The sequence below is a fragment of the Pleurodeles waltl genome, chromosome 4_2 (genome assembly GCF_031143425.1).
Source record: "Pleurodeles waltl isolate 20211129_DDA chromosome 4_2, aPleWal1.hap1.20221129, whole genome shotgun sequence".
NCBI lineage: Eukaryota > Metazoa > Chordata > Amphibia > Caudata > Salamandridae > Pleurodeles > Pleurodeles waltl.
The window spans coordinates 100,613,030-100,629,261 of NC_090443.1; the positions used below are offsets into that span (position 1 = coordinate 100,613,030).

Genomic DNA, 16,232 nt, shown 5'->3' on the forward strand with positions numbered 1-16,232 from the left:
TTTACCCTTCCACTACACCCATAAGTAAAAAGAAACTCCACCCAAACTTCATCTTATGATAATGGTTACTACTGCAACCACACATTACATACTACTACAGCAAAGCTAACAAATGCATATCTTCATTCTCATACACTACCAAAGTATAATACCTCAAATCCAAAATATTACATGGAACATTCCTGTTAAGACCTATCTTGCACATATGCTATGATTAACTAGCATACGCCACTTTGAACTGGAAAATGATACCTCCTTCAGTACGGTAATGAGGATCCTAAAACGTCTTGTTTTGCATAACGCACTCTTTTCTTACAAGATGGACTCAATGAATCCCACCCAAAAAGCCCTGGTTTACATCACGCTTAGACAGATAGGGCTTGCAGAATATACTGATTGAGAATGCTCACAACACCACAGACAACACACCACACATGCTCAGTCAGTACACTATTAACAGCCCAAACCCATGCAATGGGAAGAAAGCAAGAAAGGTTTCTATTGTGCACGTAAGGGTAAGGACTCATAAAACAAGAAAGTACCTTGAACCGGACCAAAAAATAAATTGATATCCAGGACTTTGAGGAGACTTGATAACGATTGTCCTCTTCCAATTAAGTAATAGTATTTGGTATGGGTTACAAGGCGATAAAATGATTGCAGTAAATCCCTTCTATTGTTAATTTTCATTAATACAATATCGAACACCATGGAGATATGTCTTGAATACGTGAGCGGTGGGGAGTGGATTGTGGACTGGTATTTAGGCTATTGAAAAAGATAGATTTTACAAGTTCAACCCTTCGAGGTTTAATATGCTGGGTCATTAAAATGTTTTCACACTAATGTTTTTCTACACTGGTTATGTATCCAATTAATTACATATAGAACGATTCTACATACACTGCGTAGTGGATCACATTCTGTGCTTAATTTGTTTATTTTAAGAATGGAAGGAAGCAAACTCTAAATTAGGAACAAAGCCACAGTTTTACTGAATTGCCATATCAATTAGGAAATTTGTAATTTAACTAATTTGATAAAACAGTGATTCTTATATACTCTGGGTTTGGAGCTATACGGATAAATTAATTCAGTGTTATTACGATGGCTTTAATAAGAAGTAGTGAGATAAATGCCAATCTGAGAACAAAGTCACTTTTGTGTGTAGTTGTAAATAACTAGAAGTTTAGAGTCTGCAAAAAAAAGTTGTTAAAATAACCTTGCTTGAGAAACAGTGATTATCACATGCTTCTGTGCTCTGAAGTAGACCTATATGTTCTATCGTTGTTGTAGAGAATAATTAAGAGAGGGTATATGTTGAATTATTTGTTATTTCTCTTCTTTGTGTATACTTGGTTTCTGTGTTTCTAATTTTAATAACTGTTACCCAGGTTGGACCAATGATATGAACCCTATTTTATGATTACTGCTACAAGACACACAAAGCTCTGAAGAAGGATTCTGAACCCTGTGAATCACATGCTAGCTGCTATGAAGTTTACCATTTTTTCTGATGTCATGAACAGGAAATGTCTAATAAGATTATACTTTACAAATTCTTTAGGTTTGTCAGGGAAAAGGCACCAAAAGTCGTTACGGAAAGAGATTTTTTTTTTTTTTATAGTTGCTGGTGAGGTGAAACCCATGTTCAAAAACATGGTGATACTTTAACTTCTATTAATCCAATGAAGATTAGGGTGTAACAATTTGCTGCTCTATGTTGCAATTTCCATTGTTAGGAGTTTTATATTTTTAAAAATAATATGATGCTCCCCACTATAAAAATGACCTCAGGATTTTTTGGTGTATTCAACTCATAGCCAACATCCTTTAATAGGGGCTTCATGACATTCTAAACTGCAATCTTAACTGAAGAACGTTATCACTCCATTTAAATACTTTCAAATCTTCACAAGAAACAGAATTGTTGCATGAACCCTTACGGTCATGTACAAAACATGGCAACTAGGGCCAATAGTAGCTAAAAGGCTGCCAAACCAACAACAGTGGGGCACACAGCACAGAGAACCCCTCTAATAAATATCACCAAAAAATACCACTTTCTTATTCACACAGCGGTGCATTTTAATTACCTACTTGGTATGAGATGCATAGCTAGCGTGGAGTTATAATGTATGAAATTATCTTCTCTTGTGAAACTACTACAAAAGACTCGTGTTTCAATGCCTAATTGGACGAGGTCATAGAACCTATCCAGATAAAACACTCATAGCTGGCAGGGTCTTACGTTACATAACCGCTTTAGAGTTAACTCAATAGTTCGGTATCTGTTTCAGCGTACTCCGTCAAGTAGACAGTGTTCTGAACGCTGTATTTAGATGTACTGCGTTTGAACCACCAACTGCCACAACAGAGGGCTCTTTCTAGCAGTCAGGCTGGTAGGTTCCCGCGGAACATATTTAAATGTTACAGCTCTGCAGGCGATGTACTGGCAGCGGTTTGCTGAGATAGGGAGGCCGTTGCGGAACCTAATGGACATCGTACAATGGCAGTGGCAATGGAATAGAGGTAAGTCTCACATACACACTGTACCTTAACCATGTGTGTCCCCCTGCACAACACACTACAGGCACACTATCATCCATTGCCAATCCACCATAACACAACACTTACATGCCGAAAGCACACATTGCCATACCTCCATGACCAGATACACACAATATTGACACTACACGCTTCACAACCATGACAACCAACACAACTACACACACTCACACAAAAGCACAACTACACATATTACAACACCAACTACCACACAACACTCATCTCAACCAAACATACAACATCGGAGCCATTTGCAAGTGGCACACATTCTGACACAACCACATCGCTCAACTCTAGCTCCCTCCACCTCAACCAGCCAATCTAATCGCACATAAACGTACACGTACTGACGCACATACACAACTGGAAACACATCACAGGTACAGGTTCCCTTTCAATGTGCACACATGGACATAGTTGACAAGTGTGTCTGTGACATCATTGTAGTGCCAGCATTCATTTGGCAAGGAATACTGACACCAAAATGACCTTTGTGTATGTGTCCGATGCTTCCTGTAGTAGTGTCTCTCCATCCATTCCTGACACAATTGTGTTCCCGACATATGTAGGTCACAGTAATTTAAACACACTACTGTGACATTTATATGACTGCAGTTGTCCTGAGCCATGCCCAAACAACTTACACTGGGAATGCAGATTCCCTACCTTCGAGTCCGGTGACTGGATGGGGAGTTCTCTCTGTGGTCCAGTGGCTTTTCCATTGGAAAACCGACAGCTGGACCATTACCTTTAAGATCTAAATCAGGCCCTACGTTATGGCCAGAGATTATATATTGGAGGCAGCCCAGCCCACATTATTTATTAGCTGGTCTGCCAGGTACATTAGGAATGCCATTCTTGCATGCTCAATCCAAAGGTAGAGCAAATGAACTGGTACTGACCATCTTCAAGGTATGACTTCACCTACAAGTCCAGGACGTTCCTGCAAAGATCTTTTCTAGGAATGCAAATGCTAAAAGGATTTAGGTCAAAGACTGAGATCATGCATCCTTCTCAAAAATATAGAACTGAGTCAGAGGGCTCATCTTCAACAGATTAGTTATCGGACCAGTGAGTTGGTGGGCAAAAAAGGAAAGTGGTCTCAAACAGACTACGCAAGAATTTTATACACTTGCATACAGAACCAAGTCCAGCAGCTAAATCAAAACCGGCAAAGCCAGTACGTTTCACCTTTGAAACTTACTGGCTCTGTCAATTCCTGTACAGCACTTGCAAGATGCTGCACAACATGGTCAAAAGGGGAAAATAAAAAAGCTGCAGTGATCATCTTATTTTGTAAGGCAGTGCATGCGTGATGATACAATCACACATGCATCATCGTGTATGTGCATGGCAATAATGACGCGAGCACCTCCAAAATGAATACATAAAAAAAATATGGGACAGGGAAGAGGTGGGGGCAATGGAGGACAGGTGGAGGGAACAAAGGAGAAGGGGCAGAGGAGAAGACAAGCAGTTCAGAACAGAGAGCAACACAAGGGCACGGGGTAGAAGCATACAAGGTAGAAAGTAAGACATATTGCTGTGAAGAGTTTAGCGGGAGAGAGGAAAACAAGAGGGCTTCAAACACAAGTCAGACACCAACATGAAGTTTGGGGTGCAGCTGGATATTTGGCAGCAGTGAAGCAGACAATATAGTGTGGTGGAAAATATGGGCACTCTCTCCTGGAATGCTTAAACAAAAGAAAAAACTTACTTCCCTAAATGTGAGCAGTGGAAGGATACAAGCTGGAACAAAAAGGACTTTGGTTCTTCTGTGCGTCCTCAAATAGAAGCCATAACTTAATATGAAATTAACTAATTTTTAGCAGAGTGAAAATAAAACCACTTCTGCATAGAGGCATTCCCAACAAAAACTCAACTAAATGAAAGAATATACAAAATGATACATTCATATCATTGGCATGTCTTTCAGATGAAGTCAAACCCAATAAAAAAGTAAGCCTATCCATCACTCTGTGGGAAACATTATAACATTTGCACAAAACGGTACTGACTTCATCACAGATAATGCAATCTCAAATCAGAACAATAGCTTCCTTGGGCACTTCAATCTTCGGCCATGGAGGTGATCTGAGTTAGTAGTATCTAAATGTGTTCATCCTAAGCAAATAACAGCTCCATACAATGTAATGACGAGCCCACGCATGTTAAACCTCCTTGTTGCCGGGGAAGGAATAACCAAATCAGAGAAACCAATTGCAGTAGACTGGTCAGACCTTTTCCTTATGCCCCTCAACATCTTTTCTAAGTCTTGTAGTAAGGCCAACCAAAGATACCCAAAAAGTGGATACATGATCTTAATACTATTGACAGGACAAACAGCCAATAATACAGCAACTGGAGGCTACTCCCTCAAACCACAATGTCAAAAGGCTTACCAATTAAAAAAATCAGACAGCCTTACAAAAATCATGGATGCAACTCTTGCCAGGAAACTTCAAAGAACAAAAACAATCATCACAATAGTCTTTAGAGAGATGAATGAAGATAGAGGCCTCTGAGGTAATGTACACATGTGGCACAAAAATCCCTCCACTCTGATGCTCGAAAAGCTAAGGCCATAGATACAGAAATCAAACAAAACATTTTCAAAACTAAGTCCAGGAATATCGGAAGAGAGAATAGCTATAAAAAACTATGAGATTAAAAATAACAGTAACCAGACCCACTGCCTACTCATATTATTGGATCTGTCAGCAACATCTGACACACTAGATCACTCAATCGTTCAAGCACTCCTTAATTAAAGAACGTGGTTAAGGCTGTGTTTAACTTGTGGCAGTGTTTGGCACAGGGTACTTTTCTGAAACAACTCTTAGGAGAGTAAACCACAACGCAATTTTAGCAATTAGATGTATTTTTAAAAAACGTATAATACTTGATTTTCCAGGCCATCCCTACATCTTGTGGTTACCTGCAGCAGTCCAAAATGTCACACCTGTTGAAGTATGATGATTAATGAGTATTGCTCACACTGATATTCGGCAGCAGTGGATTAAGTACTGGGCTAAGGGGATTAGCCATCAGCTAGTTCTCCTCATACTTCAATAACCAACACATTACGCTGTCTAATTCACTTTCGAGCCCTTCAATATTGCAAACTTGTGTCCTCAACAAGTATCCATTCTCTCCTCTACATTTTCCTATCTATATATGGAACCAATGGCCTCTACCCTAATACACTCACAGACTGCATATCACTTCTACGCAGATGACTCATTACTTCAACATTTCATCCTCTAAGGATATACCAAATGCAACAAGAATCCTAGCCATCAATTAAGGCATAGCCCACCCTTCTGATTTCCATGCCAAACAGAAAATCCCAAACATAGCTCAAAGAATAAACAATGTTGGATTGTCAACCCTCTATTGTGGAATGCATCAAATCTCTAGGCCTCTTCCTGGATAAACATTTAAATCTGCATATTCACAATAACTCCCTTGCCAAAAAAGGGCACAATGTCAAATGAAACTGTTAAAATGATTTAAGCCCTTACATCTGGAAAATTACGTTAAACAAGTTATCCAAGCTATAGTGTTTTCCAGGCTGGATTATGAAACCTCACTTCTCATTGTATTCCCTTAAATACACACTGGCTTTTTGACCTACCCTTAGAAAAAAAAAACAGGTGGCTAGAGGCAACACTGAAGCTCACTTCCTTATTGCTAGAAAAATCAGTATTCACAAAGTCACTAAAGCAATCATTATTCACAAGTTCTCCGAGTATCTGGAGGGAACACAATTTCTTCAAATATCAGGACATTACCTTCCTATTATTTTAAAAAAAGAACTAAAATATCTATTGTAGCAACCCATCATCACTCATTTACAGTAACTCATATGTTTTACTCTACCTAAGCAATACGTTTGCCTTTGACACAAATGTGCTGAAGTAAAACACTGTCAACCATTGGACCTAGTACAACATGCTATATAAAACTACTGATAAATGCATACATTTCATGCAAGTACTGATACTGTTCTGGAGCGAAACCAGCAAGGCAACATCAAAATACATGCAGGTGAGAAGCAATGGACTCTTCAGTCTCCTGTTTGCTGTAGCCAGTGGACAGTTAGCTAACTGGCTTCTTGCCCTAAATAAGAAGTAGAAGAGACATCAAGAGGAAAATATACTAGTGGCGTCCTTGACAGCCTGAGGTCCCTTGTGGGGAAAGAGACAAGGGACTGGATACCAGACTGAAACTGATTCATAGGTCAAACACAAATAGAAAAAGAAATATGTTTTACATACCTTCAACCAGTGTATTGGGCAAAACACTCAATGCACTATTGGCTCGATCTTTTCTTCCAAACGATGCATTCAGTTGGTCCATGGAGACCCGTAGAGAGCGTGAATTGGTCTTTTTAACATCCACCTCCGTGGAGGGCTGCAAAGCAATCACAGTGTTGGTTAGTGCTGCCATGGTTATTTACAACTAGAATCACAAGCACAAGTTAACCTTGAAAGTAATTTTTGCAACTGACTCTTTTTCTAGCCTTAAGGCCTGAGGTGTGCATAAGAAGAGCTCATTATAATTCACCACAATGCTGGTCACACTAAACAAACAGTACAAAAGTCCTTAATAGAAACCTGGTGATTATGTTTCCTTTGTTCTCAACAGACTAAAATAGTGCATGGGTGTACAGTATTATAGGATATGGGTCTCCGACAATACATCCAACTTGAATATTATACATACAACCCACAAGATGGCCGGATTGGAAACGGCATGATTTACTGTTCATCTTAAATAGTTTCTACAGCACCTTTACATTTCTTTCACTGAATGCCACCTTTATGGTAGTGCTGAATCTAGTTTACAACCCTTTACACCCAAATTGATCGCTGGATGAGAATTGCCAATAAATATAGTTGGATTCTTAAATAAACACCACCTAAAGATTGTTTGCTTGTAGTAGTAGGTAAATGAGAGTGTATCTGCCAGAGACCTAAAATGGATGGTCTAACAACTGCTGAGAAAAAGGAAGCACTTGAAAACAGATTCAAATGCATAGATTCAGAATAACCATTGATGTTTACATTTTTAGTTCAGGTTTACAGTTCGCTGATGTTGGGATAAACAGAAGGAATTCCTGGATGTCACCTTCATCAACACTACACTATTGCACCACATTAACAGAACTGCCTATTCTGTCAACTTTTCTTCTTCATTCTTGTAAGGTGAATTACCTCATGTCCTCTGACCACATCAGAACTGCAGCCATTGCATTATTTCTTGGCTAGACAGAGGCACACTATTGTGAATTGCATTTCTCAATCAAAGCTCACTCCCATCATGGTTCCACGTCACAGCTCACCTTTCATGATCTAAGAGGAAGTTCAAATACAACTCTCCAGCTCTGAACGTTCTTCACTGGATGCTAATTGGGTGCAACAGTAAATGTAAAAATTCTTCCTTAGATAGTAAGCCAGTCACGTTGGATAACCACCCTTCATTACCAAACAGCTGAGTCTCTGTGGAAAGTGAGTCAGGAGCAAAGACGGTCAACTTGAAAACTTGAAATGTCGCCTGCTCTAAATCAGCCCACAAGGGTGCTTCAAAAAGACACTTAAAATCTCTTCCCCGACATCAAGAACTCAACCAAACCTCCTGTAACTCCAAACTCTCTGAAGTACCTAAGAATTATTTCATGAAGAACAATAACCATCACAGTCATCATCTCCTTACTTTTCTCAATTCATGTTGCCTTATGTGATGCCTCTTCCCTTGAGAAACCAAATTAACCTCAGGTAATCAGGAAAATAATGAAACTTAACCTCTTTCACTTACGTCCAAGTTAACTTCTGAGACACAAAATAGCCATCGCTTTCTAATCATCTACTTTGTTAGATTTTGCAATTCATGACTGATTTAGTTACAATTCTATCTAAAGCTCACTAAAGAATGACATTAGGCACATTACTTAAGGGAGTTATTTGGATCCTTAAGGGTTGCGCTGCTTCCAGGGTTGGGGGCTATTGCTTTCTTTCATATGGTTCTATGGTCCTTATGCGCATACAGGGATAGATAATTAGTAATGTGAATGGTGTCAATCTGCAGGATTCAATAATGGGAGTGATATCGAGAGAGTGAATTTGAAGGTTCTGTCTTAGTTATCCCAATACAGGAAGACCAACATACAAGCTTTGGCAAAGCCAAGAGGTGAGGCTTTAATATGTGGACATGTTAACACACTGGAGACAGACGTACAGCCAGGTGCCCGCAGGATCATACAGTGAAGGCTTTAGTTGCAGAGGAGTCTGTCATGCAGTTCAAAGCAAGCGCCAGAGTACAGGTTTAAGGGTAAACCTAAACAGCCACTAGAATTAGGAGAAAGATGAATATTCTACTGTGCTAAGCTAAGACATGATTAATGATGTTTCAAGCCAGTGACTGAAAGAGGCTGGATGAATAAAGCCAACAAATGAAAGGGGCATACCCAAGTAACAAAATGTGTGTTGTCAGCCCACAGGTCTGTTTCACAGCTGCACTGTCAAAACAAATCAGACCTAATATTGCAAAACACATGCAGGTCTACTAGCTTAGGCATGAAATTAGTTTAAGCAAATGTGCACAGATGAATGAATAAATCAATCTGTGTACAATGTGCAAAAGTCTATACTAGTTCCTTGCAAGTCATTTGCACACTGTAACTATGGGCATGTACATTTGACTCTTTGCCAACTATGCCCCAGTATGGTTTCAGAAAGAAATGTATAATGTCCACTTTGTGAATCATCAGATATTTAGGAGATATCATGCAGCGATAGACTGCATGGAAATAAGGGCTCTTATCAAAGACTAACCAGGCCTTTGCTGTGTTGGTGCCACAGAATTGGCAAAAGCAAACTAGACCAAACCGGCCACTGGTCAGTTAAAAGTAAACTATTTGCACATCTGTTCTAGTCAACTGTGCTATTTGAGGAAAGGAGATACAAAATTGGAACAAACATGGGTACTCTTGGACATACATTTCTGAAACAACAGTTTTCTGCAAAGCATGCACCATGCATTTCCCGTGCTAGGTAAAGGAGGATAAAGAAAGATCAACACATTAAACTAACATGCTACTTTATCTGTGGAAGGTAGGAACTAAGGCTTGACAAAAGTAATGTCAGAGAAAAAATTACTGGTAGGATTATGGGATAGGATACGATATAGGCTGCAACTACACAAAACAGCTTGGATTTTACTAACAAGATAGCAGTGCCAGTCAGCAGCTGGTACACAATAACCGTTGCTCAACATCGCTTCCAAAAGGTAAAAAATGAATCTGTTAATGAAAAATTCTTATTTGAGAACACAACAACTTCTTATAGTTTGATGCAGCCTTTCCTAGACTCAGACGGTCAGTTATTCTGTGGTAGCACAGATTTACACAAAGCCCTTTCAATCTGATGAAAAACGGTCTAGGAGCATGTTCAACCAATAAATCAACTTTTTGTACTTTTGGCACTTGGGAAATGTGTCTGGGGTTTGAAAATTATATATTTCCCAAAAGTCAGGAGAGTCTGCAACCTGCACAAGAACAGACAAGAAAGAGAATATCAGACATCCAGAGAGAGTGGATGACAAATCTCACAAGGAATAGTTCACACTACAGGAAAACAGCAGTGGAACCAGTCCCTTCGTTAAAGGAGAAAGAGGACCACCAACATCTCTGGGCCACTCTTAACCGTCAACATAATCTTGACTCGAGAATCTACTTCAACATCAGATGATTGCAAATTCCACCCACTGCAAAGCAGGCCCTGGGTGACAAATTGACTTTGCACAAACAGATATATTTGAAAAATAAGAAATTAAGAAGCCAAGATCACGAGCCAACCAACTTTACATTTCTGAGGAGCGAAAGAAACAACAATTAAACTCTGATCAAGGCAGCCCACAACACAAATAAAACATCTACATGGGGGCCACACCATAAAACCCAACCTGAAAAAACAGATGTGTGATTTACGTACATACTAGAACAGTGCAAAACATGCTCTAATGTAAAGTAATTTCCATTGGTTATTTTTAGCAAATGATTATTTTGCAACCCAGGTTCCTGTTGCACTATTTCTGCCATTGCCAGCCGTTAAAATATGAGCTCATTCAACGTAATTCAAACAATATCAGAAGTACTGAACATTAATACAATGTATATTGAGATTTAAAGTCTGATAGAGTTCCTTTTATTTACTGGCGGCCAACTGCAACATCATAACTGTGCCTGGACCATAAATAGGGAGACCATAGTTTTAGTCAGTGGAATTCAATAACATTCACCTCAAATAATCAAGATTATCTATCCTAATCTCTTTCCGAACCTGTTGCAATACACACACTTGGTATTTGGACACATCAAGAAACAATACTGACACTCAACTGTTTTGAGCATTACCCTTCTCGTTATCACAGTAGTACTGTCTTAATTTGTGAAACTGACATTTGTGCAATTTGTGCATTATTTTAGTTTTCAATTCAAAGTTTATGAAAAAGGTTACGCCCTCAGCAGCAGTGAAAGGGTTTTAGTGCAACAGTAAATGACTTCTCTGTGAGCCCACATACCAAAACCTATTTACACAACTGCTTCCACAAACAAGGAAAAGAACGCCAGAGAAGGAATTGGAATCTCAAGGCAAGGCACCCATGTGCTTAATTTCTAATTTTGCAACTCATGGTATTAAAGTCAAACAGTAGGGAAAGTCCCTCCTCAAAAAGGAGCCAAGACACCAACCTTCTACATTATATTTCACCGCCAATAAAAGAGCCAGCAAGTGTTACTCATCATAAGATTTCCCAATCTGTTTTACGGTAGGCTGTGTTTCATTCCCCACCCAATAATTTCCAGGTTTCATTTTGTAATCACGTTTGCTAACAACTCTGAGCTCTCTTGGGCAACCATTTATTTGGCTGTGGCAATTCTGGTCTATTTTGCGTTGCAATCAAGTTGTTAAATCCAAGCTGTTTTTTTTTTTTTTTTTTCAGAAAGGGGAACAGGGTGTCCATACGTTAACTGAAGTGAAGGTGTAAAAGGTAACAATCGAAAAAAAAAAAAAAAGGCATAACCATTTTGAACTAGGTTTCCAATCACATTCTCATCCGAGGTTAGGACAAACGAATTATCATTCCGTTGTAAAGGATCCATTTTGGTAGTGGAGGGCGGCATTCAGAGGAGCAGAAGGGGCTGACCGCCATGCCTAGACTAAACTACTAACAGACTTCCTTACACTGTCGTCGGTAGCTGCCTTATCTATTTTCACCTCAGGCAGAAGACGTCCACCAGGCATATTAGCACCTGGACCACCGATGAGGGACACCACGCCGTTACAATCCACGGTGCTATTCCTTTTCATGTTTCGCCGCAGGTTCGGGAAGATGCGGGATGATCTGCTTCCTTGGCTGTACCCACTGTAACTGTTCCTCCTCTCATTGGAACGGAATGGGACAAAGAGGGAATCTCTCCTTCCTTCGCTCTCCTCAACCGTGCTGTGCTCATCATCCGCAAATTCATTCTCTGAAGCTGGTTCTCTGAAGCGACCTTTAAAACTGAATACGCTGCTTTTGCTGTTTTGTCTGGAGAGGTAAGGAGATCCTGGAATGCTAAGCAAAGACTGCAAAAAAAAACAACAAAACGTGAATTATGAACAGGTTTTTGATGCAAGGTAATTATGCAAAATAAACAGCGACCCTTTGCTTTGAGGGTAACAAAGACTATTATGTTCTGTTAAGCAGGAAACGTTAGAAATAAACATGTAAAATTAAGGGAACATACTTGCCACCCATGTTACAATGTCAGAAAATCACTACACTAACACTTAGAGACAAGAAAGCATGTCCTCTTCCTTTTTTTCTGATTTGATTTTAGCTTATACAAAAACAAACACATTGCTCATACAAATGTAAAAACAATTGCCCTTACAAATGTATTTATACTCTAAGAAAGAGAAGGCAGAATATTCCCCTTCAATTTTATTTCACGTACTTGATTCCAGAGTGCAAGTGTACACCTGTTCAAAGGAATGTAATCAATATCATTCACCTTCATACAATACTTTGTCTTATCAAATCTGAATTACGCCTCGAGACATATCAAAAGTGGCACGCTAGCACAGAGCTTCTCAGGCCAGCCAAAGCACAACAATCAAATGAGAGATGCAAAAACACAGTGACAACTCATGTCCTAACCTACAGATCTAGCTGGCAAGCATTTTACGGCCTTCAGGAAAAAGCCCTAAATCTCAAATGGGAATTTGGCACTGTATGGATAAAATTCCCATCTGCAGATAAGCCTTGATATTCCTGTGGTTAAATCCAATAGAATAAGTTGTAGAAGAAGTATTTCCCATTAATGGTTTTACATTAGCATCTCTTGAACAAATAAATTCTGGATCTAACAAGCGCCTTGAACTGAGATCACATTGTATAAACAGCTTTGCTCAAATAGCTCATGCCATATCGAGCCAACTCAAAATCAGCTATTTTCCTATTTTTGTCAGTATAGTCTATACTTAGTAGCAACTCTACTTAGAATTGACAGAAGAAATTCCCAGCTACAGCTCGAAACCCATGTTCATTTATGTGACATTTCGACTCTTATAACCACATAGGGAATGTTACTCATAAGGTATGTTCACATAATGGCCTTTATGATTTATCAAAATCATAAAAACAACCAACTGAAACATTTCACCTACCCGGTTAGTGGCCTAGAGCCATTTACCTCCAACATGGGTTGCCACTTTAATCCGTCGTCAACAGATAGCCTAAGGTAGTTGTAGTTAGAAATCATCTTGAGCTTATTGCAGCAAATAAACAAAAGCTGGTGATCACGTGCACCTTATCCATGTTGATAATCAAACTGTTGTCCAAAGCATATTAATGCTGATGGTTTATACCTTGGCTGCTCATCCAAAGGAGTAACATCAAAGTAACATAGGTAAAAAGAGAGGGCAAGAACGTGCCACACGACCACCTTGGACGAAGTCTACATTCTTGGCAGAATATCTGGTTTCTCTTTACACCCCATACGTCGGGTTTTTGGCAAACAGTGTGTCATACAGACACTACACAGCTAACAGGATGGGAAGTAGTTTGTTGGCATGTCTCTTCTGCCTCCAATGCAAGGCATTTCAGAAAAACTGGACTTTCCTTTACAAGCACCCTAACGGAGGTTGGCAAACTCGTGTTCACTCATCTTCAAATGCAACCGTAGGGCAAGTAGTCAAACGTGACTAATTTGTTTCAGTCAATAGTTAGAAAATAAAAAGATCAGTGTTCAGCCTCTATGTGCGTATGCTACACAGCAGTTTATCTTTGGGTAAATGTGTACAGGGTCTAGCAGACCCGTCGCTATACACACAGCCAGCCCCAGGCATTGCTGGACACTTAAAATAAAAAAGCCTTTTGTAACGTTTGAATTTTTTGAGCCATGAACGCCATCTCCCTTACACTTCAGGAGCCCAGTCACCGTGTTGAAGCATGTTATTTCTTTATACCTTAGATAAATACATCAACTACAATCTATACACTGACAGCTACTGTTTTGGCAAATTTTCAAAAACAAGCTGAAAGAGAAAACTGGCTATTATTAGTCTGGGCTGTCTTAAATAAAAAAATCACAAAACTCTAAGCAACAAAGACAGGCCCATGATGACCTGATTGGCTGTGGGGATAATCAGAATAAACACATTATGCATAAAGCGCCTTCTTCTAATTTATTGAAGGTAAGTACAAGATGAGAACGGAAGGTCTTCGCACCAAGAAGCATAGGCTACAACTGACACTGAACTGTTAAAAGGGAAAAATATTCCAAGATCTAGAATTTTACTACACTTGCCTCTTGTAAAATATACTCAAAACCAATTAACCACCATAACCCATACTCCCACCAAAAATTAGCGAAAGCTCTTGGTCTGACAAGAAATACAAGGAGTTGCGTTCTGCGATGTGGATGCATTTGAAGGACGAGTCACACATGCAAGTAGAAGAAGCAAATTCAAGATCACAATGGAGGGACGTGATCAACGTAAGAATTGGTCTAGAGTAACATGTTATGGTAGCGGATTCACGGGGGCTACTGTATATAAAACCTTTCATTTATAGTATCAGATCCGGATCTTATTGCTACTAATCATTGACAATGAATTGAGTATAACTATCACAAAAGACAGATTTTGGGTTTGGACAGATACTGCAGACTGAAACCTACCTGGTTCATAATGGAGAGTTTTCTTCCTAGCCTGCTGTCAAGACGAAAGCCCCTCCTTTTCATCCCATCATCAGATTCTGATTTCACAGCTTTCTCGTTATCCCCTTTCTCTTCCCCATCCGACAGCTCTTTCTGTTTCTTCTTCTTTCTACGGTTTCTTCGCTCCTTGGCACTCTTTGAGCTAAATTTAGAGAATTCAGATGAACTTCGAGACAACGTTCCTTCACCTTCCTCTTCAATGGCATCTTCAGAGACCGTTCCTGCTGAGGTAGCCACGGCAGCCTGAGAAATTAAGTAAAAGCATACTGAGTTTAGCAGAAAGATGGTACAAAAGCCCCATACAATCTTAAACTCACAGCTTTATGGGAATTGAAAAGGTGTATAGGATAAAGAAATGAGTCAAGTAAGGGGGGTGTTTTAACAGAATAAAGTATCTACCATAGGAAGGAACACTTCAGAGAATGAACATGCTTGTCCTTTCAAGTTAGGATGGGCACTAAAAATGGGGAACAGCATATTGTAAACTAATCAGTTGACCAAGCAGAACACAAATATTAAATATACAAAAATACATTAAACGAACAGTAAGTTATGTTGGGCAGCGGTTGCTACTACGGTTAAGAAAAATCCACAAGTGCATACTGCCCTGCTAGAAATACATACATGGAAATATATATAATATACCGTTACAAAAAAGGCCCAGCCCAAAGAGATCCCACAGGGTGGACAAGGAAAAGAAGATTTTTCTGTTAGAAAAACCCTCACCCACCAGGGTTACCCTTGGTGGCATGCTCCATCATTGGGTTTCTTCCTGTTGTGCTATGGAACGGGGCGTGCTACGACCATTGAAGAACGTGGGAGCACTGTTGCAGTTTCATCAATGTGAATTCTGAATGGGAGGAAACCAATGATGATGGCTGTTAGAAAAACTGTCTTAAAAACTAAAAGCCTAAACGGGCAAGTATGCATAGACAACGATGAAGCATTCAAAAAAGTCAAAGCTAAATTCAAATCCCACTGAGGCATTACAAACGGAGTGGGAGGAAACTTGTTTGTTAACCCTTTAAGGAACCTAAAAACTGTAGGGGACCTAAATAAGGAAGGCTGATCAGGTAGGCAAATAAAAGTCGACAGCGCAGATAAATAGCCTTTCACTGTCTCAGCTGCGCAACCTTTCTGTGCTAAGGAAAGTGCAAACGGCAAAATATCAGATAAATGGGCCTTTAAGAGATCAATTTGTATCTCTCCCCACCAAGTAACAAATTTCGCCCATCTACCTGCGTAGACAGTCTTGGTGGAGTGTCACCTGGCCGATAAAATAACGTCCACCACTTCTGGAGGGAGAGTAAAAAAAAGTGCAGGCCCTGGAGGTGGGGGGTGTAGAACATGCCCCTGCGTCTGCGAGAGGAGGTCTACCATGTGAGGGAGACGGAGCGGA

At 39.7% G+C, this 16,232-nt stretch overlaps 1 protein-coding gene across 5 annotated transcripts in view; it reads right to left on the minus strand.

The window, feature by feature from the left end:
• The window catches only part of SCN8A (sodium voltage-gated channel alpha subunit 8), a 554,114-nt gene that overhangs the window by 196,290 nt on the left and 341,592 nt on the right, over nucleotides 1–16,232 (minus strand). For 4 of the 5 annotated variants that reach the window (XM_069230856.1, XM_069230858.1, XM_069230860.1 and 1 more), the window contains 3 exons: nucleotides 14,795–15,076; nucleotides 11,814–12,197; nucleotides 6,849–6,984 (listed from right to left, as the gene is read on the minus strand). In XM_069230856.1, the coding sequence (XP_069086957.1) occupies nucleotides 6,849–6,984; nucleotides 11,814–12,197; nucleotides 14,795–15,076 (802 nt within the window). The remainder of the gene's footprint in view (nucleotides 1–6,848; nucleotides 6,985–11,813; nucleotides 12,198–14,794; nucleotides 15,077–16,232) is intronic. The other variant, XM_069230857.1, reaches the window with a different exon arrangement.